The sequence below is a fragment of the Aspergillus neoniger genome (genome assembly GCF_003184625.1).
Source record: "Aspergillus neoniger CBS 115656 unplaced genomic scaffold BO87scaffold_13, whole genome shotgun sequence".
NCBI classification, from domain to species: Eukaryota; Fungi; Ascomycota; class Eurotiomycetes; order Eurotiales; family Aspergillaceae; genus Aspergillus; species Aspergillus neoniger.
The window spans coordinates 242373-265392 of NW_020291141.1; the positions used below are offsets into that span (position 1 = coordinate 242373).

At 49.8% G+C, this 23020-nt stretch overlaps 9 protein-coding genes across 9 annotated transcripts; 5 read left to right on the forward strand and 4 right to left on the reverse strand.

The window, feature by feature from the left end:
- Positions 1-587: 587 nt before the first annotated feature.
- BO87DRAFT_458358 (DEAD/DEAH box helicase) lies at positions 588-4899 on the forward strand. The gene is made up of 4 exons (XM_025628868.1): positions 588-2124; positions 2186-2963; positions 3026-4498; positions 4558-4899. Exons 1-4 carry the CDS (start codon positions 809-811, stop codon positions 4570-4572), a joined length of 3582 nt encoding a protein of 1193 aa, XP_025480541.1. The 5' UTR covers positions 588-808; the 3' UTR covers positions 4573-4899.
- A 522-nt stretch (positions 4900-5421) lies between these two features.
- On the reverse strand, positions 5422-6971 carry BO87DRAFT_375870 (Ran family GTP-binding nuclear protein). The gene is made up of 5 exons (XM_025623148.1): positions 6776-6971; positions 6470-6562; positions 6244-6397; positions 5970-6175; positions 5422-5913 (listed from the first exon to the last, which is right to left on the reverse strand). The coding sequence occupies exons 1-5, from the start codon at positions 6833-6835 to the stop codon at positions 5782-5784; spliced, it is 645 nt and encodes a 214-aa protein (XP_025480542.1). The 5' UTR covers positions 6836-6971; the 3' UTR covers positions 5422-5781.
- Positions 6972-7207: 236 nt separating this feature from the next.
- Positions 7208-8495, reverse strand: BO87DRAFT_357237 (putative 26S proteasome non-ATPase regulatory subunit Nas2). Its single transcript, XM_025621400.1, has 4 exons — positions 8247-8495; positions 8103-8175; positions 7694-8052; positions 7208-7608 (listed from the first exon to the last, which is right to left on the reverse strand). Exons 1-4 carry the CDS (start codon positions 8412-8414, stop codon positions 7477-7479), a joined length of 732 nt encoding a protein of 243 aa, XP_025480543.1. The 5' UTR covers positions 8415-8495; the 3' UTR covers positions 7208-7476.
- Positions 8496-9268: 773 nt separating this feature from the next.
- Positions 9269-12261, forward strand: BO87DRAFT_458360 (putative Rho guanyl nucleotide exchange factor; the record flags this gene model as incomplete). Its single annotated transcript, XM_025628869.1, has 6 exons — positions 9269-9808; positions 9883-10191; positions 10248-10448; positions 10498-10716; positions 10774-10999; positions 11050-12261. 6 exons carry the CDS (start codon positions 9269-9271, stop codon positions 12021-12023), a joined length of 2469 nt encoding a protein of 822 aa, XP_025480544.1. The 3' UTR covers positions 12024-12261.
- A 178-nt stretch (positions 12262-12439) lies between these two features.
- Positions 12440-13298, forward strand: BO87DRAFT_375873 (SBDS family protein). Its single transcript, XM_025623149.1, has 3 exons — positions 12440-12905; positions 12977-13100; positions 13169-13298. The coding sequence occupies exons 1-3, from the start codon at positions 12742-12744 to the stop codon at positions 13220-13222; spliced, it is 342 nt and encodes a 113-aa protein (XP_025480545.1). The 5' UTR covers positions 12440-12741; the 3' UTR covers positions 13223-13298.
- A 205-nt stretch (positions 13299-13503) lies between these two features.
- On the reverse strand, positions 13504-14960 carry BO87DRAFT_36705 (mismatch-specific DNA-glycosylase). Its single transcript, XM_025621864.1, has one exon. It carries the CDS (start codon positions 14595-14597, stop codon positions 13548-13550), a length of 1050 nt encoding a protein of 349 aa, XP_025480546.1. The 5' UTR covers positions 14598-14960; the 3' UTR covers positions 13504-13547.
- A 68-nt stretch (positions 14961-15028) lies between these two features.
- Positions 15029-16236, reverse strand: BO87DRAFT_375876 (uncharacterized protein). Its single transcript, XM_025623150.1, has 3 exons — positions 15765-16236; positions 15386-15702; positions 15029-15335 (listed from the first exon to the last, which is right to left on the reverse strand). The coding sequence occupies exons 1-3, from the start codon at positions 15820-15822 to the stop codon at positions 15282-15284; spliced, it is 429 nt and encodes a 142-aa protein (XP_025480547.1). The 5' UTR covers positions 15823-16236; the 3' UTR covers positions 15029-15281.
- A 2218-nt stretch (positions 16237-18454) lies between these two features.
- BO87DRAFT_36816 (putative NADPH oxidase (NoxA)) lies at positions 18455-20656 on the forward strand. The gene is made up of 4 exons (XM_025621923.1): positions 18455-18768; positions 18821-19075; positions 19124-19533; positions 19590-20656. The coding sequence occupies exons 1-4, from the start codon at positions 18674-18676 to the stop codon at positions 20477-20479; spliced, it is 1650 nt and encodes a 549-aa protein (XP_025480548.1). The 5' UTR covers positions 18455-18673; the 3' UTR covers positions 20480-20656.
- Positions 20657-21610: 954 nt separating this feature from the next.
- On the forward strand, positions 21611-22863 carry BO87DRAFT_306378 (polysaccharide synthase; the record flags this gene model as incomplete). The annotated part of the gene is made up of 4 exons (XM_025619359.1): positions 21611-22271; positions 22417-22510; positions 22567-22726; positions 22780-22863. The coding sequence occupies 4 exons, from the start codon at positions 21611-21613 to the stop codon at positions 22861-22863; spliced, it is 999 nt and encodes a 332-aa protein (XP_025480549.1).
- Positions 22864-23020: the final 157 nt, after the last annotated feature.

Consider the following 23020-nt stretch of genomic DNA (forward strand, 5'->3'; position numbering starts at 1 on the left):
GTGGCTGAGGAGCGCCACAGCCGGTGGTGTTACTGCTTCTACGACATTTACGAACTATAGCTGCCGGATTAATGCACAGCAAATAAGCACATAAGATATTTGACCAATAACAGACGATGCAGTAAAAAGAGTTATCCTTTCATAGCAGTGCAATAAGCAGAAGTTGTAGAATTTTATATTCACCTAGTTCGATAAGCAGATAGGCAGATAGGCATCAATATGACATGCCAGAAAACGGACATCCGGTAAAAAAGCAAATTTTCAGGCTTTCCTGAAGCAGTAGGGGAATGGAGATTGCCACCCAGTTCAAGCCGGGGCAAACCTTCAGAGCCTTGGAAATCAATTCACAGAGGTACTTATATGTGATCGTATTCCTTGACTACGGTCGCAGTCCCTGGGGATGATGCCTAAGAGAATCATTCGAATTTATTCACTTAAGCTGTGGGAAACAAAGACTAAAAGATAAAAAGAGTGTTGTGTTCTCTTTTAATTTTTTTTATTTTATTTTTTAAACTCAGCTGCCAGGTACCGCCAAGCGATCGCGACTCCCGCAACTCCATCAATCAGATCTTCCTCCCCCCGAATACCGCCGCCCCCCCCAATCTACTTCACTCTTCTTTTACTTACTTGCCTTCTCCCCCTTTTTGATCTACTTGAGACTGTATCTGTTTCTCCAATATATATTGAGAACAGACGGGAGATCTCTCTTCATTCGTTGGTGAGATCAACCCGCCTATTATCAGAGTGTTGTGGGGTCGGCTTGCGCCCTGCCAGTTCAGTCTAGCCTTGCTCAGTAACTTCGGCAATAATGGCGTCCGCGTCCGACGCGTCAATTCAAGATATCCTAGAGGATATCGAGCTCAACCAGGTTATTTTGCAAAGCTTGGACGAGGAACGACCCGATGCCGCTGAAGACCGACAAGAGATTCTAGATGTCATCAAACGCCTGGAAGCCCGACTAGCGGTGCTTCAAGGTCGTCCCGCTGGGGGCCCGTCCGCCGCCTCTCCGCCACCGGGTCCAGCCCGCTCAGGCTTGTCTTCTGCCCAGCTAGATGGTGCCTTTTCTGATGCTCCGGAAAGTGCTGGTCGTGCACCTTCGGTCGACTCGTCTTCTTCGTCTGATGATCGGTCCGTGCTGCGCTTTGATGCCGTCGCTCCTGGACCGTCAACTTTGCGAAAGCGTCTACACCTCAGCAGTGAGGATAGCCACTCTGAGAACGATGAAGATGACTCCGACTCCTCGGATTTCACAGACGACTTGGAGGCCCCAGTTTCCAGACGGCCAAAGCGGATGCGTCGCGTTAGTCCCGAGGCCGAGCCTAGCAATGATGCTCCCGACGATGATCTAGACGACCCTCTCGCTGGCAATGAACAGCTACGCCAGATCTTGGGCATTGACAGCGCTGATATCATGCGCGAGATCCAAGAGGAGCAAAGACGGGCCGAGCAATGGCTCGAGGAACGTCGGGAACAGGAGCGACGTGACGCGGAGTTTGCTCGCCGACTTAATGATTCCTTCCGTGAGCCGTCTCAATCGCCGTCGTCTTCGCACAGCATGTTCCCTCCCAGACCTTCAGTCTCCGCTCCCGCTCCTTCTTCTTCGTCGAACAGACCTTCCATGGCCAACACTGGCCGTTTCCCCGAATCTTGGGCGCAACATAACCCACTTGAATCTCTGCCCTCTCACAGTCGTGACAACAACCGCTCTCCCTTCAGTGAAGCCCGAGATCCCCAGCCCTTGCTTAGTAGCGATGATAGCGATCTCGCCGAGATCACGCCGTCCGACTTTCAACGCCATTGCCAAATTACAGCCGCCCCACATGCGCGTCCTCCGCGTTGGGGCCCTTTTGCCCCTACGATGCCTAACGGACCTGGTCATCAAGCGCAGAGTCGGTCACTCCAGGTGTCTCCTGCGCCGCGTGATGGAATGGGATCTGGATCTGTGTTTGGTCCCCATGTAATGTCAAACACAATGGCAAGGCTCAATGCAGGCAGGGAGATGCTGGTGCAAGCCGGAAGGATGATACTCGGCGGCAACGATCCCAGGTCTTCAGACCCTCCGTATATTGATCTGGAAGATTACCAGGGACCAGGTGGATTTCGCAAGGCCAGAGATTATCTAGAGTGAGTAACTTGGCCCCCCTCATAACGCCCCGATCCTTGAAGTAGCAACTGACCTTCCTAGTGACTACTATGGCTCTGAAATCTATGGCCCCGACCCAAACAAGACGAAAGAAGATATTCAAAAGCTGCTGGAAAGCATCAGACCTGACTCCGAGATTGCCCTACAGAACCGCGAAGGAACCCCTGAAGCTCTCAAGTACACGCTGCTGGAGCACCAGAAGTTGGGGTTGTCTTGGATGAAGTCGATGGAAGAGGGCGACAACAAGGGCGGTATCCTTGCCGATGATATGGGTCTGGGGAAGACCATACAAGCTATCGCCCTCATAGTGTCCCGCCCGTCGACTGACCCTGAGCGCAAACCCACCCTGATCATTGCCCCCGTTGCGTTAGTGCAACAATGGAAACGAGAGATCGAACGGATGGTTAAGCCCGGAAAACATCAACTTTCCATCTGGGTATTGCATGGCGATAAACGGCTCACTTTCAGAGAACTGAAGCGGTACGACGTGGTTCTCACCACCTTCGGCACACTGGCCGCAGAATTGAAACGGAAGCAGAAGTACGAGGAGCTAGAGGAACGGGATGTTAACCTGGCGAGACAAGCCCTGGACACTCTTCCTCTTCTGGGGCGGCGTTGTAAATGGCATCGTGTCATTGCGGATGAAGCCCAATGCATTAAGAATCGGAATGCAAAAGCTGCGCTTGCGTGCTGCCAGCTCAATACTACCTACCGCTGGTGCATGACAGGAACTCCTATGATGAACAATGTCGAAGAGTTACACTCGCTGATCAAGTTTCTGCGTATACGCCCCTACTCCAATATCGAGACATTCAATCGCGTGAGTATTCCCTGACCCCATTAAGATAGTCAACGGAAGTTTAAATTGACCTTGTATTCTAGGACTTCACTCGGCCATTGAAATCTAGCCCCGCCATGCGCGAGAAGGCTATGCTCCAGTTACAGGTCTTGTTGAAAGCCATTCTTTTGCGGCGAACTAAGAGCTCGGAAATTGACGGCAAGCCGATCTTGCAACTACCGCCCAAGGTCTCCGAAAGAGTCCACGCTGTTTTTAGCGAGGAAGAGCAAGAGTTCTACAATACTTTGGAGTCACGCAGTCAACGCGAGGTGGACCGATATCTCCAACAAGGAGTGGGACGCAACTATTCCAATATTTTGGTTCTACTACTTCGACTTCGACAAGCGTGCTGCCATCCCCATTTGATCAAGGACTTCACCACCGAAGTCAATGCCGCTGAAGAGGGCATGGATCTCATTGCCAATGCGAAAGCATTCGGCGCTGAAGTCGTTGCTCGACTCAAGGACAACACCGAGCTAGAATGCCCAATCTGTATCGATGCTGTTGAAAATCCCGTCATTTTCTTCCCTTGTGGTCATGGAACCTGCGCGGAGTGCTTTTCCAGAATTGCGGACCCTGAAATGGCCCTACGGAACGGGCGCGATGACGGAGGCGAAGTAAAGTGTCCCAATTGCCGCGCAAAGGTGGATCCAAAGAAAATCACCGATCATCGGTCGTTCAAGAAAGTGCATTTCCCTGATGAGTCCGACGAAGCAGATGGTGTTGATTCTACCAAAGATACGGAAGGCACCAACGATGAGGATAGCGACGAGGATAGCGACGATGACAGCGATGATGATAGCGACGACGCTGGAGGTCTATCTCGGTTCATTGTCAAGGACGATGATGAGGAAGAAGGACCTTCTACGAGAAGCAAGCGAGCGAAGGGCAAGGGCAAAGCAAAGAACAAGAAGTCCCTTGCGGAACTCAAGAAGGATGCTCAGAAGAATAAGAAGGCGAAGCTCAAGTACCTGCGTCGTCTCGAAAAGACCTGGATGTCAAGTGCCAAGATCGAAAAGGCCATGGAGATCTTGCGCGATGTCTACCATCGAGACGGCAACGAGAAAACCATCATCTTCAGCCAGTTCACGTCCCTGCTCGACTTGCTGGAAATTCCTATCGCTCGTCAAGGATGGGACTACCGACGCTACGACGGGAGCATGCGACCAGCCGATCGAAACACATCCGTGATGGACTTTACCGACAACGAAGACTGCAGAATTATGTTGGTATCGCTGAAAGCCGGCAACGCCGGCCTGAACCTCGTCGCAGCATCCCAGGTCATCATTTTCGACCCCTTCTGGAACCCCTATGTCGAAGAGCAGGCAGTCGACCGTGCCCATCGCATTGGACAGGTTCGTCCTGTCCAGATCCACCGCATTGTCGTGAAGGATACCGTCGAAGACCGTATCCTTGAATTGCAGGATAAGAAGCGGGAGCTTGTCGAGGGTGCTCTGGACGAGAAGGCATCGAGCAATCTCTCCAGACTCGGAGCCCGCGAACTCCAATTTTTGTTTGTAAGTCAACAGCCACCCTGCATATATTCTTACAGTTTTACTAACCGATTCGCCTCCAGAACATCCGCTCTTAATCATTTCCTTTACATTAATCTGATATTTACATGGCGTTTGCGGATTCCCAGCACAAGATACCCTAGACCCCTTTCCCCTTTTCATTTACCCCTACTTACTGTCCTCATTGTTTGCACTTCCCTGCATCTTCCCATTTGCTCCCCACAGTTTGTGTTCGTATTCATCAGCCATCCCCTGCACAACATTGCCATATCATGTCTAGAATGAACTTTTTGTTTAGCTTACTGTAGAAAGAAGAAGAACAATGTTTGTCTTCACAATATCTCGGAAACCGACTTCCGAGATTGTTCATCTACAGCCACATTTCACCTCAATACCCTACCTACTTCTTAATTATCTAGCTACTACTAGAATGCAAACATTGCCTAATCGAACATGACTATGCTCTCTACCCCATAATCTAGGTGGTGAATATTAACATGCAAAACCAAATAAACCAAACTAACCCAAACCCCACAACCAGACACCAATTAAGCACAAAGTTTAGTTATCTACATAGTAGTTTTGGTAGTATAAGCAAGGATGTCAATCTCAACCCAACACACACGTTCATTTCAGCCTGATCAATAATCACACCGGTGACGTCACAGTGTTATTGATGTGGGTGGGGTGAAAGGAAAGTCCACACTTTTCTTTTTCTTTCTATTGATCGGCGGGTTATGCATATTGGAGTGTACTAAGGGAGATGAGGAATACCTAGGTATGTATTCGATTGTATTATCAGTGGGTAGTGGGAATAAATTTTATATGCTGAGTTTGGTGGGGGCTGTTAGCGGTGCGATTGAGTTTGTTGGGGTTTATTTTGGTTTTTGGTTTTTGGGTTGGTTTTGTGTTCTATCTAAGTAAGGGGGGAATTGGGATATTATGAGATTCAAATTTACACACTGTATACAGCAGAAAAAGCGAAGAGAATAGAGAGAGAGTATGTAAACTTTTTTTCGTCCAACAGTATAGCCGATGGACGGATAAACAGTGTCACCGTTTCAAAAAGGAACTTTGTAGAGATAATCAGAGTCTAGACTACTAGTGGTAAATATTGCAAATGCATAATCATGCCGACCGTTCTCGGGCTTAATTTCCTTCCCTCCGCTATCATTGTATCGTGATTTGAAATCTTGCATAACGTACCCAGTTATTGGGACAGAACTGCAACCACGAGCCCGAGCTCGTGGCCCAGGCTCTGGCCCCAGCCTTCATTGATCGCGCGTTTACAAATCGGCGTCCTCCTCGTCGGGCAGGGGCATGTTGGCGGCAGCGTCCATCTCCTGCTCGTACTGGGCCAGAAGCTCCTTGTTGACGGTGACCTCGGGGGGAGCAAGAGCGGGGGCAGCAACGAATTCCTGAGAAATGCTTGTTAGTATTCAGTCTCACAGACCAATGATCGGATCTAACTCACCAGCTGGGGGTTGCCGACCAACTTGCGAGCGAGCCAGAGGAAGGGCTTCTCGAAGTTGTAGTTGGACTTGGCGGAGATGTCGTAGTACTGGAGGTTCTTCTTGCGGTGGAAGGTGATGGTCTTGGCCTTCACCTTACGCTCCTTGACATCGACCTTGTTACCGCACAGCACGATGGGGATGCCCTCGCAGACACGGACGAGATCACCTAGAATGGATGTGTCAGTCTGATATCGAGACGCGCGTGGTTTGATTCTTGATAGTAGGAGCACTTACGGTGCCAGTTGGGGACGTTCTTGTAGGTGATACGGGAGGTAACATCGAACATGATGATACCGCACTGTCCGTTGATGTAGTAACCATCGCGAAGACCACCGAACTTCTCCTGACCAGCAGTGTCCCAGACGTCGAACTGGATGTTACCCAGGTTCTGGCAAAAGCGTTAGTCGGACCGGCACAAAGACGGCGGAATGGACAAAGCGGGGTTTCCGGCGGGGCATACGGTGTGGAAAGCGAGAGGGTGCACTTCGACACCGAGAGTGGCGATGTACTTCTTCTCGAACTCGCCAGTCAAGTGGCGCTTGACGAAGGTGGTCTGTAGTGAAATTTCTCCAGTCAGTAATGACGTCTCGTGGCGGGTGAGGTTGGGCGGGCATTGAAGTTTTTCTGTTGATAGGGACGACGGGCAACAGAGAGGGGTAAACACGCATGACAGGAATGCAGTCGAGCGTTAAGAGGCGTCGAAGAGGCGACATGCCACCTCCGCCCAGTAAGCCGTGTGGGATAGAAATATCTTGATTTAACTTGCCTTTCCAGTACCACCGTCACCGACGAGGACAAGCTTGAAGGTCGGTACCTGCTCAGCCATGATGAAGGTTGGATGTGATGTGGGGGGGGATGGAGATGAGAAGAAGAAAACAGAATTTGCGATGAAAGTCGACGGAGATTAAAAGTCGACAGTGGGATGCGACACTCGATGGACAAAGCGATCGAGGGGGGTTCGATAGAACGAGGGGGTTGGACAGGGAGGAGTTAGAGTGGGAAGGTTATTTCTACCGGTGATGGAATTTTTGCCGTGAGTCGGTCGCCCAAGCCTGGTGGTCACGTGGCACTGTTGGGCCTCAGGCAGCCAACCGTGCCCCGCAGGATCGCGCAAACTGCATTTGTTGCATGTCTCGCTGTCGATCCACACGGTTCTTTGCGAGTGAACCCTCTACGCTGTACGGAATTGATCATTAACGTCCATATGAACAGGTGCAATTTCATTCTTGAACCATAACTGAAACGCCACCCTAAATGCTTCCCTAGGTATTTCCCGGCAATAATAAACACGTCACGTTCGATCATGAATACATGTCACATTCCTCATCAGAGTCCAATAGCAAGAAAGCAGTAAGGAGAATTCATCAACGAAAGTAGATCGCACCCGGGTAAGTCCTAGTATTCCGGGGACTATCCCAGAGTACAGTAGACAGCCGTCATTCTCGTGCCTAACCCGATGCCAGTCCACTACAACGGCACGAGATGACAGCCCAACAAGCCCCGACCGCCCCAATCACGGCGAGGGACCAACTGCAGGGACAAGTCAATGCTGCTGGAAGAACTAGGATCTTTCCGCACGACTTTGACCGCCACGGTGCGCTAGAAGATGTTAGTTTGGGGCTTTCCGCAAGTGTATGTCCTTGGATTCTGGAACCAGAAGGTTGGAAGGAAATCTCCAACTTACCCCTTCACTTTGCTGCACTATCTCCGCCACCTTGGAAAGACGTTCATGATTAAGCCAGTTGGCACTTCCGAACTCCCGAACGGTATCTCCCACCCTCAGACCTGCCTGGTCGGCGGGACTTCCAGGCACCACACTATTGACCTTTGCGAACGGTAACCCAGATGTCCCAGCACCGGATGTATTATTGCCAGACACACTAGGTTGTGACCCCGATGTACCATTCAGACCGCCGCCCGATTGTACGGCAGTTTGCGCCCGCTGCAAATTCGCAAAGTGGTTGTGGATTCCTTTCTCCAGATGTGACATCACGTCTTTATGATCGTTCCGCAGTCGAATAATCCGGGCTCGAGTAGTGCGTACTAACTAGTGTTTAGCAAAGGCACTGCGGGGGCGTAGAGCAGTGACTCACTTTGGGCAACATCGATATCGTCTCGTGGGAAGCCATCGAAAGTAGTGAGAGATGTGTTCATATTAACGCCATGCTAGAACAGAAAGCATCGTCAGTCGACGTCTCACAGAGTGGCAAGGCTTGTCCAAGATCGATTTAACTCACCGAGCCGAGGACGCTACTCAAAGCCGAGAGTTCTTCTTCGATGCGTTCCTTTTCTTGCATGAGATCGACCATGCCGAGCTTGGACAGGTCGCGAGGAGGAGCGCCTCCGGACGTAGGGCCGGAGGCTACTGTTGGGGCATGAATGTTTGAACCCATGGGTATTCCCATACTAGAGTGAGTGTGAGGTGGTTTAAAACATCGTTGGTTGGATGGAAGATGAAGGAAGGGCCGGGCGGCGAGAGCTGTCGCAGACGGATCCCGGAAAACGGCGGTGGGTCTTTCGGTGGGAAATCTGGGGGAGTTTCATCTTCTTGGCATCGCGCGCTGTGAAGAGAACTGCGCAACACCATCATCCATTTCTCTGCAAAGATTGAAGTTGATATGAATTTACTGTAAATGGAAGTCAGAAATAATGTCAGGTATCTAGAAAAAGTGTCTATTTGGCTGAAAATGCTATATCAAACTGCTATCTGCTACTACTATGCTACCGCTAAATTGACATCTAGAAGCCTCAAAAGTAGCATGAACAACACCTACCAAGTTGTGAACCGTCCACCCTCACTAGTTTCGCCGCCTTGACCTTTTCTACCTGAAGAGTCTGGCTAAACGTGCACAGATGATGTCGATGCCCGTCGTTTTATCGTTGGGAGCAATGAAAGGCCGTTACCGTGTGGTAGGACCAAACACATTGCAATTTGATTCTCAACCGAGCGGTGCATGATGTAGAGGCAACTTTACTCAGAACATTACCGTAAGTTTGTTAACCTACTGTGATGGGTTTCATACGCTTTGCGTTTGTTCGCACTGGACGTTTTGATCCAACACGTAAGCTCCCCCGGCGACAGCAAGTATACCATGCTTTCCCCATGTGAAGGACTGTGCCAGTCGCTGCTTCCACTTGCCAGCAAGCAACACGATTCATGACACACGTGCTCTCCTGTGATCCTGATTCCAAAGCATAACCTGCTTCTGAGTTCACACCCTCACGTGGAGTTTGTTCACTTCTACATACACTCTGCACAATGGAAGAATCCAAGGATATGGGGGAGCCTCCGTTGCTGATCCTGGAGAAGCCCGAATATGTGGTGGAGATAACTGCAACGCATCCTATGCCAGTAGATCCTGTGGCTGCTTTCAAGCGTTGGATGAATAGCTTCCGATCCCGAAGAGGCTGTCCCCCACCCGAAAGATACGTCGAGGGTTGGCCGACGGAAGTCAAGCCAGATAATCGGGACCTTCTACCAGACTTGTTAACCTCAAATGAGTTCCAGGAAAAGCAATGGGAATCCTTGTCCCACCGTTCGTCCAATCTTGGAACCGTTAAGACGGCCACTCTGAGCATTACTAGCCAAAGTGTGGTACGATCGAGGGGTACCACGCAGAGCACAACAAATCAAAGCATACGATCTGATGCCCGTGAATCGCTAGACAGCATCAGACCTGCCTTGAATCCTTCAATCGATGAGGAAGCTCAGCACAGGGCAATTAAGAGGCGTCGTGTTCTCCGGGAACTGATCACTACCGAATGTGATTATATTTTCGGCTTGAAAGCACTGGCTGATGTATGATTACCTTCAAACTAAAGTATAGGCACATGTTGCTACGTACGGATAGCTAACGTTTACTCTGATTGTAGGCCCTTTTCATATTTTCTGTCAGGCCGGAGATTTACCACAATATTCAACAGATCCGTGACACGCACGAGGACTTCCTCTCCCAGATTCGAAAGCTGACGCCCATATCGAACCTTGCAGCAGCCGAGTTCGATACCTTGATGCCTCAGGGTGTTCACAAGCGCCTGAGTGCAATTGACTTTGATTTGAGGGCTTTGCATGCCAAGTCTCTGCGATCACGTAGCTTTAGGACTTCTATAGATTCGCGTCTCAGGGCGTTGGCTGCGGAGACAAAAGAGGCCTTGCAAGTTGCGCTAGAAGTCGGCAACCTGGTGAGTTTTCCCGAGGAGGCTTATATATTCGTCAGCTACTGACATGATATGGGTAGTCGGCATCTTTCACCGCTTACAAAGTGTTCTGTAAGAACTATGGCTTGCTCACAGTAGATGTGAGTCTTCTGCGCCAGTCTGTACCGGATTGGCGTATATTCGACCAGGGCATTGAGGCTCTATCGAAGTCGGTTGCATCATTGGAAAGGCAGACACAAGAGGAAAATAAAGCGATGTCTCTGAATGACCTCCTGATCAAGGTCGGGATAGACACCCTTGGTTCTGCTTCTGGATGCTAACGTTAAACAGCCAATTCAACGTCTGTGCAAGTATCCTTTGCTGCTTGAGGAACTATTACGATGGACTCATATTCAAGACGACCCATCGGCCCATGACGGCATCCGGCAAGTCCTTGAACAAGTCCGTGCGGTGGTATGCGAAATAAATCAAATCACCGATAACCCCATTAGCAAGGCACTAGTGAAGAAGACCTTCTTGCTACAGAGCTTCATGGACCTATCAACATCCGTAAGTATGCCACATCTCCCTACAGGATATAGAAACTGAGGTGGTTTGAATCTACAGAACGCGATCGATAACATCTACAAGCAACTGGGTCCTCTGAGCCTGTGCGGGGTCCTTCACATCACATACCAAACCCCTGAGTATATTACGGGAGGATACATGGTCTGCATTCTGTTCACCTATCATCTCGTAATAGCCAAACCGAGCAATGACTACCGAAGGCTTGAGCCACTAGCATGTGTGTATATTCCTGACATGAAGATTGATTCGATCAGAAACGGGGAAGGTGAGGAAACTGCCTATAAGGGTCATTTTGAATGCTAAACTCTGTGATAGGTCTTCGTTGCTATGGCTGTCTTTACTCCTGGAAATTGATTTTCCAGTCTCAGGGCAAGAACTACGAAGTGGTGCTCAGTGCTGCCTCGGCACGCGAAGAAAAGAAATGGGAGACCGAGATGCTCAGGTCTGCAGCCGCATTAACTGACATGCCGAAGTCAGTGGTAGCGAAGCTGAAAGAATACTCATTTCAGTCTCTGGAGCTGGCTCCATTGAGTTGCAGCAACGGTGCTCTGCCTCTTCTTCCTCGCCGACCGTCTATGCAGGCATTGGCTACATCGCGGACTCTACCTGATTCACAGAACATCATCATCAAAAAGACGCATTGCCCACAAAGACTCCAGATGACGGAATCTGTGGACGGGGAAATCGAGCGGCCGAAGATGTCTGCCTTGTGCCCAGCCCTTGTACTGACTGCCAGAAGACAGGATCGAATACTCCTAGAACGTGCCATATCTGCTTTCTACACGCGGGACGTTCTGCCGTACCCTGGGATGACATTAGGCAAGGGGGACATTTTCCATAGTCCTGGGTCTCTTATGAGACATCTGAGCCGCCGGCCGGGGTTGTACCGACGCTCCAGCTGTGTGAGCCTCAGCACCGCAGGCTATTCTGCTAAGTCTGTTACGGGAGCGACATGTGCCGACGAGAAAGTCCATAGGAAGCTTGGAAAGAGTCAGGAGATGAGTTTACGAAGTGTATCGAGAGGCAAGCCAGCAACTCCGGACACAGACAAGGGACCTATCTTGGCGCGACATAGTAAGGATATTCGACGGTCCAAAACGTGGAAAGGGAAAGGAGGTCCGAATGCGAAAACCAAGGCTGAGATCATTCCGACCAGTGCTAGCAACAAGGGAACGGAGAAACCCGACGGTTGTTCCTTGAGAACATCTGCTATTCGGAGGATGTTTAATTCGATGTCCTCGCGACGGACGAAAAGACAGGGTCGCATGGGGCTTGGGAGTGGGGTTTGATGGAGGTGATGATGCAAGTTGTGTGAGATTTCCTGCAGTATTGCATCAGATGGCCAGGTACGTGAGTACAAGTGTGTGGAATATGTATGGGGTTCTTAGGGATTCGTGTCGATTCTGAGGAGAGTGGGGGAGGAGAGATTGACCGGGGCGAAGCGAGACGTAATTAGTAGCATTAGCGAGCCAGAATGCCAGAATGCCAATAATGTCTGTGACTTGAATGATGATGATGATGATGCGGATGAGGGAATTGAATTCCATAGGGAGCCATGTTTCTCCACCGGGTGAACCAGAAGCGCAAGAGCAAGTGCAGAGCATCCGCAGCATCAGTCGATGATGACGTCGGTGCTCCCGTTGGCACACCCGCCTTGATGTATTTAAAGGCCTGCGATATTCGAGAGAGAGAGGAAATAGATCAATTCCAATCAACTCAATTATCACACGAACACTATCCTAGCCATCAACAAACCCTTTGCACGACTTTCCTCACTTCAATTGCTCTTCCTGCCACCGTTTGCCCGCCTTTGTTTCCGGTAGCATCGTGGTGACGTCATCTGCCCTCACCTCACACGACACTCTTACAACTCACTTCATCTCGACTTTCTCTCCTCCTTATCTTCCCATCATCTCTAGCAGCTTCATTGAAAGAAAGAAACTAGACCGTTCTTCCATCTTTGTCTCTAAATCACTACAAACCCACTACACACTACACACCACCAACATGCCTCGCCACAACGACCCCACCTCCAAGATGTTCTACAAGGGTGCATCCGACGACTTCATCGTCTTCGTCGATGACCACGACGCCTTGAACAGATGGCGCGGTGACCGCTCCGTCCCTCTGGCGGATGTCCTTAACGGCTGGAAGATCTTTGTTACTCACAAGTAAGGAAGCCCTTTTGTCTTCATGCTATTATCAGCAGTGAGAGCAGATCTTAACAAGGAATTACCTTTAGGCACGGAGCCCAAGGCGTCCTCGACGGAGCTAGCAAGGCTAGTCTCGAGAATGAATTCGGAACTGCCAATGAAGACGACGTTATAACTCAGATTTTGGAGCGTGGGGAGTATCAGTCTACTATTGTATGTATACCCTCAATATCACATTCGAAGAGGAATTGATGCTAACTGATATGTGTGTGGTGTAACAGGCTCGCGAACAACAAGGTGATACCAACTTCCGTAATGGTCCTGCTTATCGATAGATTCGTGCGCCCATGTTATTACTTACGCCCTTGCTGGCTGGCTGGCTGGCCTGTTTCCTTCCTCCCCTCCCTTGATGGGTGTGTGGCGTGATGTTGCAAGATGGGGGGCCAAGGATTGTTAGTAGCATGATGATCGACTGATCGAGCACATGATTATGCTTTTTTACTAGCGGATGAAATGTACCTACCTACTTGTCTATCCTAGCTATCTTCCTAGGACAAGAGAGGGTAATTGATAAATGAAATGAAATGAATGAAATGTATCATGGTCAATTTGTATTCTATATTCTATAATTGTACCCAAAGACAAGATTCTACGTCTATTCTATTCTACTTTCACACCATCACTACCACCCTTCTCCCTCTTCCCCTCCCAAACCTTCCTCCTCTCAACAACCCACCTCCCCAACTCATCCCAAACCTCCCTCTTCTCCATAACCGACATCCCCGCCGCCAACCCACTCGTCGTCGTAGCCACAAAAACCCTCGCCCCCTCCCACCCCCCATCATCACCACCCACTCGCCCCAAATTCATCCCCTCATCCTGCCACCCATACCTAAACTCCTCCTTCCTAATCCCCCGGCCCACCTTAACCCTCCAAACCGCCTCCCAAATACTCTTTCCCACAAGACACACCGCCTCAGGCCTCTTCTCCCTCACCTTCGCCTCCAAAATCGGCACCCCCGCATCCATCTCCTTCTTGCTCAGCATGCTCGCGTCCCGCGTCGGCCGTTCCACGATATTCGTGTTCCCGATGTTATATGACTCTGGGAGTTTGTACGTATCCGAGGGCGGGTGTCGGATCGGTGTGATTCCCGACCAGTGCAGGAGTTTCCAAAAGAGATTGCTGGGGTGCGCGTAGGCGTAGCCTGTTATGCCGGTTAGGATTCCAGGGTTTACGCCTACGAGGAGGAGGGTTAGGTTTGGGGGGATGGTGTCAGTGAGGAGGGAGGTGGATGCTGATGATGGGGTGGTGGGTTTGCGTGGGCGGGGGGAGGAGGTGGTGCTGGAGGTGGTGCTGGAGGTGGTGCTGGTTCGGGTTGAGGTGGAGGATCGGGATCGGGAGCGGGTTATTCGTGTTGATGTTGTTGTTGATGTTGATGTTGGTGGTGTGGTTCGTTTGCGTTTTAAAGGAGAGGAAGTCGTCCTGGTAGAGGTTTGTTTTGTGGACGAGATTGCCGGTGGCGCTGAGGATGTGGGCTTCGCGGTGTGGAAGTATTGGTTGAGACGGCCGTTGAAGCTGGTCTTTTTGTTCACGGGGACGTCGTTATCGTCATCGTGTTCTTCGTTATGAGCTTCATTATCGTGGTTGAGGGTTGTAGGGGGTATTTGGGTGTTGTTGTCCTCGCGAGGACTGTCTTCGACGAGGGGCATGCTGTTCGCTAGCTGTCTGGGTGGAAGACTCTGCCGGTGTTAGTGACAGTAATGCTGCAAGATTTTCGTCGGTTAGTGATGTTGATCGGTTTATATAGCTATCATTTCAGGGGATTGCTAAAAGCTTTTCCTTGGGACCTGGTGATTTGCCTCATCTCTTGTTCCTCGGTCTGGAGCGCTCCAGACGCTTAACCGTTTTGGGTAGTATTGGACGCATGATCACGTGATCTTGCCTTGGGAAAGTGGCAACAAGGCTTTGAAAGTACTGGTGGATGGCGGATTAGGCATAGTACTAGGCTTGTCTATATTTAGATGTATAGCTGTCTTGGAGTGTAGTGACTCTTTTAGCAGGTTGTAGAGTGTTACTTTGTCGGTTATGGGCGATAGTATATCTATCGTATGGAAGGCATGAACTTGTAAAATGAATTATCTTCGTTTTGAGATAAAAAAGAACTATAATACACTCAGATACATATACTCTGGCATCCAGGCAACAGAGTCCTTATAACTGCCACATCCAGGTCAATAGCTGGACAGTCATCGCTGACTGAAAGAGGACCTTTTATCTGTCCAAACTCCATAAAGCACATATTACCGATATACTAGCATCGCTGGGTATCGTTTCGTAAAATCATATCATGTCGTGGTCGTCAAGTGTGAGGTTTCGTGTTGGTACAAGTCATGCTATACCTTGTATTCGCTTCGTTTCGGGAGGGTCCATGGTACAGGGCAAACGACCTATTATCCATCAGTCATGTTTATGGGGAAATCAATTGGTGTATACATACCTCGCCCTCACTGTAGGCCCAGAAATACACCCCGATTCCAATAACATAGTATAGAGCAGGGTCCGTTCCCTGGTAGAGGAGCATGGAGAGGAGAGCGCTGAGGGGATAGAAGATCAATCGGAATTCGATGCTGCGGTGCGCGAGGGAGCCGGCGACAGATTTCAAAGGCCATTCCCATGCAAGTCCGAGTAGACCTAAGAGGAGGTTGAGAATCTGAAGAATAGGGACCGGATTCACAGCGCCGTTCAGATTGAGCGTCATAAAGTCCCAGAACACCTTCGGCCAGATAAATCCTTCGATCGCCCCGCCAATTTGGTCTGTACATTGAGTCATTCAGATTAGCATCTTCATATGAAGTAGATGAAGAGGTGGTGCATACAAGCTGAGGCTGTGAGGATAATCAGTCGCGCCCAGTGATTTTTGATAAGTCTTCCCATGGTAGGCAGGTTTTGACGTATAGTGGGGAGTTCAAGCGTCTTCCGTCCGGCGAAAGAGCTCGTTACTCAAGTATAGACACAATGCTGTTGTTGCCTCATAAACACAAGGATTGCTTTTTCGACCGTAGGGGATCCCTCAACCATCCACCCGACCGATCAATGTTGTGTGTGCTATGCTCGTTCCAAATGACATGGCAGGTGGAGAGATGCGATGCAAGGTCAAGGTTGGTAAATTCTTCCCCGGCAGTTTGCTCGTGAGGAGAAGTAATAGTAAGTAGTAGTGTGTTAAGTCGGATAAGCTTTAAATCACAACAGTCACATCACCACATAAGCTTAATGCAGGAAAAATGCGATAGTATCGGTTCAAATAATCATGTACTGCATGACCGAGCAAACTTCAGCTGATAGACCAGGTAGCCGATGGTGGCCATGGAGGGGGAAAGAGCAGCAATACGTACATTAGTAGCTTCCGGCGCCAACGGAGGAGACCACCTGATTTGCATCTTCTTCACAATAGGCCGAATGCAACGGACTCGCCGTCCTCCGCGCTTCCCCCTCTCAACGCCTGTGATACGTGGATGCGTTTTATCAACCGCTCTTTTTCCTAATCCAATCAGCTACCATTCTCTGCTGGAAGCGATCGTCACGCCCTTGACTTCTTCACGAGAATACCATATGATTGGATCTGGTCGCTCGGTGTAGCGTGACAGTGCGAATAATCCTGGGAGCGCCATGGCTGGTCGGATCAATCAGAAGAAGCAGAACGTGGAACTGACAGAGATGCATCGGCCGCTAAAGTGTGTTGCCGCAAATCTCCTGCATCCTCCGCTCCACCGTCACGCCCCGTCAGGTCACTAGTGCATCACACCCCGTTTGGCTGCGGAGCTTTTACTTCTGAGTGGCTGGACCGTGTGCTACGAAGCGCCCGGCTGGGGCTTCCAGCATCCAAGCTCCTCTGATGGCGGACTATCTTGTGAAGACTTTGAGAAGCGGGGAAATTGGTGCCCAGGTAGTCGGTCTTGTCCCTGCCCCCCAGTCCTTGCTATGATCTCCATCGGGCGCCTACTGCTACACAGCCATAAATACCCGCTGTCAAGTCGACTATTACCACTTAATATATACGTCTACGGGAAGAGGCAATACTCAAATAAATCCCCGAGATGGAAGAAGAATCTCTAGATCACGGGGAAACCTATACTGAAATCAAGGCTGCTACTCGACAACTCACCGTCTTTTCGCAGCTCCCTATCACTCAAGATAATTATAGCGCCGTTCCTACCCACACGGTCCGAGTGCCAATCTAGTCGTCACTAGATGTGATGAGAACCTCAACCGTGCAGGGCCAAGAACTTAAAAATATGCCCCAGCAATATCGTCTGATTCCCTGCTCAACCGCCGCCAAGGACTCACCACTAGGAAATACCAGGGTCTTCCATTCGAATTCCGGAGATGATTCTGCTTTGGACTAGTATCTGGATCATGAAAGTCTTGGCTCAAAATGCGAGAGCTATATTTGGTAGCAACCAGACCTTAATTTGCATCTTGAATCATATTCCTGTCGTCACAAAGGTGCGCTCCCCATGTCGATGGCCGCTTTGACCGCGTGTGACGGGATGCGCGCCTGCTCAGCGCTTCTCATAGGCTGGAATTGGCCGAGACTCCACCCTTCACAAAACGAATCAACGGAGCAGCCGGAGGAATATAGAAGAATCAATTATGGATTTACGGGCCATTGATAGCAACTCACAATCCCGGTGCCACATGGTAAGGTTAGTGGCGGATACCGGGAGATGAGGAGATGGCAGTAGGTCAAGAAAAGACGGACTTTAACCTATCATGTCACTACTAAGTGCGCCAATCGCGCGCGACAGCTTAACGAGTGCACTGCAAAGCAAAACTCAAACGGCTGCGTGATTGAGGAGCGCACTCGGTTATGGCCTTGAGATACGAGTGGAAGGATCATCTATCCAGTCAACAGAGGACGGTCAGACTCGAGCTCTCTTCACCAAGAATCTGGCGCATCAGGCGATAGTTCAACGCCTGACGGTCTTTGCTCCATCTCATTTTCGCCTGAGCCCTGTAAACGGCAAGTTCGGGGATAGTGGTATCCAACCGGGCGATCCGCTCCCTGCAGGCTATCCTAGCGGCACCATAAGTCCGCACAGCGCAGGGGTTGGGGTAAATATAGAAGCAGAAATCCTGATCCTCGTGTTCCTCATCAATTCTTCCCCTCCTTTCTGCAACCAAAACCGTATCTCCGGGTACCAGACGCTTGACACAGGATTCTCAACTGACATCAACCCCACACCACCCTACTCAGAGATTACCATTCAGGACCTGGGCCCGTTTAAAACTAAGAATGATATAATCAAATCTGATCCTTGTTCCTCAATTGGTCCCAGCCTTCTGTGATCGTCGGCTTCTACCGCATCCTGAACCTCCGGCCATTGACTCTAGCACCTGATAAATCCTATTCATGAGCCATTATTCTCGATAAGCCAAGGGGAAACCTGTGATCTCCGTGAGTCCCCTGGACTTCAGGGTGCCTACGGCTCCTTTCAGCGTTCGAAGCGCCTTATCTACTGGCGCCACAGGCTGTCGCTCTGCGCAGGCTTAACTTAGCGGATACTTGGAGCGAAGCGCCAGCTCTGGAGGGAGGATTCTATTTATAAATTCCTAGAGTAGAGTGTCTACCAAATTCGCTCCTTTCACTTATGGTACGGGCGCCTTCGAAAGGAAGTTCGATAAAAGTGCACTCAATCCATTCACTCCTTTGAAAACGGGTCATTGCAGGTCAATGATAGAGCCTTGTTGAAAAGTCACTACATGCCTATACTGCCCTGTTACCATCATGGAACATGCTTGGGGCTCATACGTTACTGCGTCAAAGGTCTGGTTCTACTCCATCTTTTGGGCGCTACATTTGGTCATTTTTGCAGTGGGGTGGTAAGTCTGACGGTTCCCAATGACTGCCCATATATGTACTGAGAATCCTTAGGTATATTCAGGCTTCGGACCAGAGGCTGGTTATGCTCAATACCCTCCAGTATTCCGTTTGGATATCACGGGGCGCTGGGCTAGTGTTGACATGCGATGCCACCCTCCTCTTGCTGCCCATGTGCCGAAATCTTGTTAAAACAATAAGACCTAGGGTGCGATGGCTACCACTGGATGAAACGGTATGGTTTCATCGTCAAGTCGCCTATGCCCTTTTGTTTTTCACCATAGTCCATGCGGCGGCGCATTACGTGAAGTAAGCCAACCTATCTCGACCACGAGGTCATTGCTCTGACAGAATCAGCTTTTACAATATCGAAAAAGATCAAATCCGCCCCGTTAAAGCAGTCCAAATTCATTACACAGAAGCTGGTGGGATTACAGGACATGTCATGCTCCTTTGCATGATGCTGATGTACACCACGTCCCACCAGCGGATCCGGCAACAATCTTTTGAGACGTTTTGGTATACGCACCATCTTTTCGTACCGTTCCTTCTAGCATTGTATACACATGCAACAGGCTGCTTCGTGCGAGACACAGAAGAGCCTATCTCACCCTTTGCTGGGTCTAGATTCTGGAATCACTGCTTAGGCTACGAAGGCTGGAGGTGGGAACTAGTGGCTGGAGGCTTGTACATGCTTGAAAGGCTGTACCGCGAAATCCGAGCAAGACGCCACACCGTTATCCTAAAGGTGGTTCGCCATCCGTATGGTAAGTCCTACATCTGCCGAGTTAAGCTTCTGGATTTTCCTAACAACGATACACAGATGCCATGGAGATTCAGTTCCGCAAGGATAGTATGAAGTACAAGGCTGGTCAATGGCTCTTCATTCAATCACCCGATGTATCTAGCAACCAATGGCATCCGTTTACAATCACGTCCTGTCCATTCGATCCGTACATTAGCATCCACGTCCGCCAAGTCGGTGATTTCACTCGTGCATTGGGTGACGCACTAGGATGCGGACCAGCGCAGGCCAGAGATATGGAAGGACTCGATCCGCTGGGAATGTATGAAGTCGCCCTGCATAACGGACAAAAGATGCCTAGGCTGCGCGTTGATGGACCATACGGAGCCCCGGCTGACGATGTTTTCGACAACGAGGTGGCCGTCCTCATCGGGACGGGAATAGGTGTCACACCATGGGCATCGATCCTCAAGAACATTTGGCACTTACGATCCGACCCTAAGCTAGCCGGCCGTCTTCGTCGCGTCGAGTTCATTTGGGTCTGTAGGGACACATCGTCCTTCGAATGGTTCCAAGCCTTGCTCTCCTCTCTTGAATCTCAGTCGGCAGCCGAAGCAGAGTACAGTGGGAAGGCCGAGTTCTTACGCATCCACACATACCTCACACAACGACTGGATGATGACACAGCCGCTAATATTTTCCTCAATTCTGTCGGTCAGGCTGTCGACCCACTTACGGAGCTGCGAAGTAGGACGAACTTTGGCCGTCCGGACTTCAAACGCCTATTTACTGCCATGCGTGATGGTCTACAAGACCAAACCTACCTATCGGGTGTGCATGGGAATTCGACTACAGAAATCGGAGTTTATTTTTGTGGACCCAATGCCGCTGCCAGACAAATCCGGGAGGCGGCCATGTCCACCTCAACGAGGGACATCCGGTTCAAGTTCTGGAAGGAGCACTTCTAGACGGTGATGCTGTAAATGGACGCACCAAACTCTTGATACGAGCTGATGACTGATGACTTTCCAACTTTGTTGATGATTGCATGTAACTAGATGTATTTGTCTTGTGGTATGAAGTATCGTGTATTATACGTCTCACTTGTGTCTTTCTATGTATCATAATGCAGCATATGACTGGCCAAAGCAACTGTAACAGTACATTATGGCACAGGGTGTGGTGAACGAAAACTCACGTCCTCTCCGTCGTATTGAGCCCACGCATTGAACGTGATAGACTGGAGAATTATTAGCAGCACGATCTTCACTCGGACTCATTGATGCTTCCAAGTCCCTGCAGACTCTGCGCGACATATCGTCGCTCTACTGGGAAATGATTCCAGAGGAGGCAGATCAACACAAATTTGAACGTGAGCGAATGAGAGATATGACATGATGGAAGTTATTGACGGGACGGTTAAGCTGTTGGAAAGTGAGCGTCATGCGAAGGAAGAGCGGTCTGGAGGAGCCAATCAATGCTGCACTCGTTACTGATGTATCTCAAAGAATGCCGGGCTGTGGCATATGAGCGTCCGAAGCACATGAAACATGTCGCAGGAGGACGGCAAGGGATCGATCGGCCTGGGAGGACCCCCCCGATCCGACCGATTTACCAACCATCATGGTGAAATAACAAAGCATAAGTATGATGTACGCTACTGGACTGATAGGATTCTGCAGCAAATTGAGGTCTAAAGATCTCACCGCCACCATTGGAGGTTCAACATGTCTGGTAGATGATTCAACGCGGCATGTGGATAAAGACCAACCTACCGGTCTTTCCAGCACTGGGTATACACCGAGGAAGACCAAACCCCTACTGAACAGCCTGACGTTGTTCGACCTCCCCCCCTGAAATGGAGGTTACTTCTTTCTTTTGGCTTCTGGTGTAAGTTGAAGATAACCACCCACCATCATGCTATTGCTACTGACCAGAAAAGGTGCTGGCATCTTGTCAGACGCACCTTACGACTCTATGGATACTGGCGAATGAACCCACTTCCGGTACCAGATAACCCTCGAATGCGACCGGACTGTGTAAGCGTGTTGATACCCACCATTGGCGCACCTGCAGACCTCATACCCCCGCTCTACACAATGTTGGACAACCATCCCAAGGAGATTATTATTGTCACGACAGCAGCTTTGATCGAGGAAATGAGAGCGGTCCTTCAGAAGTTCATTCCAAAAGAACAACTGCACACGATTCATGCTCTCGACATCCCCTTACCTAATAAAAGAAACCAGCTCATGCGCGGTATTCAAGCAGCCGCAGGAGAGGTTATTGTGCTAGCGGACGATGATGTATACTGGACCAAGAACCTTTTGCAACAAGTCCTCGGCGTTCTGGAATTGGAACCCGAAGTTGGTGGCGTCACCACGCAGGAAGAAGCACATGGTCTGGACGCTCGAACTCCTGAAACAATCACGTTCTGGGAAGCCCTCGAGGCTCGCCGTCTCAGCATGCGCAACATAGAGATTGCTGCCTCCAGCTGGCTGGACGGTAGTCAATCAGTTTTGACTGGACGGACTGCAGCCTATCGAGCGTGCATATTGAAAGACCCGGAATATTTGTCTGCGTTCACAAACGAGTACTTTCTGTGGAGATACCGCATGCATTGCGGCGATGACCAATTTACTACCCGCTGGCTATTGAACCACGGATGGAAAACCCGTATGCAGACAGGGGCTATGATCTACTGCGAGGCTCTCAACGACAGTCGTCATGTGAAACAGACCCTGCGATGGGCAAGGAATGGTAAGATCTCAAGTCTGAAGCGGTTTTTCGGATCAAAACGAATGTGGAAGCGGTCAGTTACTCCTTGTCTTCCTTTGATGAACGTTCTTCAATATTAACACAAGCATCAGATATCCATGGCTAGCCATTTTCACAACCCATACAGTATTCTCCATGGTACTCCAGTTATGGCGCCTCTCGTTCGTGGTGTATATTTTCTCCAACCCATGGCTCCTCATTGAGAGGCTTTTCGGCCTAAGGTAAGAAAGAAATGTGGCCCGTGTGCGCGCCTATTGAATCTCGCTAACCGTGCCAGACTAACTTTCTGGATTGGCTTCTATGCACCACTTCTCGTTGAACATATTGCATACGGTGTGGTGCACAGATGGTATTTAAGACATCTAGGAGCCCAGATATTGAAGGACTTCATACAGCACTACTTCGTGTCTGTCTACACGACCCTAACTCTGCATGCGGTAAGTTTCCACCCAAGGTTTATTAGACTAACGCCGGTATTGATAGATTATAGAACCACTGGGGCTCCCGGGAAGTCTACAATGGGTGGGAACAGTTGTACGTGTGCTGTCAAGTACCATACCGTTTCCCAGAATAGACCGGCATGTTGGAGAATTAGATGTTCGTTCAGGTTAGACCAGAAAGTATTCTGCTATATGTCTATATAATCTCTATTGAAGTTTATAACATAGTATGATATAGGAGGATATCAAGTCTGGGAACAGCTGCTCTTTCACCTCGGCATTAGTTGCTGA

Bases quoted from the DNA above. Each gene is read 5' to 3' on its own strand.
- BO87DRAFT_375873 (XM_025623149.1), top strand. From the start codon at position 12,742: ATGCCTCGCCACAACGACCCCACCTCCAAGATGTTCTACAAGGGTGCA. The intron at 12,906-12,976 runs GTAAGGAAGCCC...AATTACCTTTAG, and splicing joins AAGATCTTTGTTACTCACAA to GCACGGAGCCCAAGGCGTCC. The intron at 13,101-13,168 runs GTATGTATACCC...GTGGTGTAACAG, and splicing joins GGGAGTATCAGTCTACTATT to GCTCGCGAACAACAAGGTGA.
- BO87DRAFT_375870 (XM_025623148.1), bottom strand. From the start codon at position 6,835: ATGGCTGAGCAGGTACCGACCTTCAAGCTTGTCCTCGTCGGTGACGGT. The intron at 6,176-6,243 runs GTAAGTGCTCCT...CATCCATTCTAG, and splicing joins GAACGTCCCCAACTGGCACC to GTGATCTCGTCCGTGTCTGC. The intron at 5,914-5,969 runs GTGAGTTAGATC...AGCATTTCTCAG, and splicing joins TGGTCGGCAACCCCCAGCTG to GAATTCGTTGCTGCCCCCGC.
- BO87DRAFT_357237 (XM_025621400.1), bottom strand. From the start codon at position 8,414: ATGGGAATACCCATGGGTTCAAACATTCATGCCCCAACAGTAGCCTCC. The intron at 8,176-8,246 runs GTGAGTTAAATC...TTTCTGTTCTAG, and splicing joins TGAGTAGCGTCCTCGGCTCG to CATGGCGTTAATATGAACAC. The intron at 8,053-8,102 runs GTGAGTCACTGC...AACACTAGTTAG, and splicing joins CGATATCGATGTTGCCCAAA to TACGCACTACTCGAGCCCGG.
- BO87DRAFT_375876 (XM_025623150.1), bottom strand. From the start codon at position 15,822: ATGGGAAGACTTATCAAAAATCACTGGGCGCGACTGATTATCCTCACA. The intron at 15,703-15,764 runs GTATGCACCACC...CTCAATGTACAG, and splicing joins TATCCTCACAGCCTCAGCTT to ACCAAATTGGCGGGGCGATC. The intron at 15,336-15,385 runs GTATGTATACAC...GATGGATAATAG, and splicing joins GGGCCTACAGTGAGGGCGAG to GTCGTTTGCCCTGTACCATG.
- BO87DRAFT_36705 (XM_025621864.1), bottom strand. From the start codon at position 14,597: ATGCCCCTCGTCGAAGACAGTCCTCGCGAGGACAACAACACCCAAATA.
- BO87DRAFT_458358 (XM_025628868.1), top strand. From the start codon at position 809: ATGGCGTCCGCGTCCGACGCGTCAATTCAAGATATCCTAGAGGATATC. The intron at 2,125-2,185 runs GTGAGTAACTTG...TGACCTTCCTAG, and splicing joins AAGGCCAGAGATTATCTAGA to TGACTACTATGGCTCTGAAA. The intron at 2,964-3,025 runs GTGAGTATTCCC...CTTGTATTCTAG, and splicing joins ATATCGAGACATTCAATCGC to GACTTCACTCGGCCATTGAA.
- BO87DRAFT_36816 (XM_025621923.1), top strand. From the start codon at position 18,674: ATGGAACATGCTTGGGGCTCATACGTTACTGCGTCAAAGGTCTGGTTC. The intron at 18,769-18,820 runs GTAAGTCTGACG...GAGAATCCTTAG, and splicing joins GTCATTTTTGCAGTGGGGTG to GTATATTCAGGCTTCGGACC. The intron at 19,076-19,123 runs GTAAGCCAACCT...TGACAGAATCAG, and splicing joins GCGGCGGCGCATTACGTGAA to CTTTTACAATATCGAAAAAG.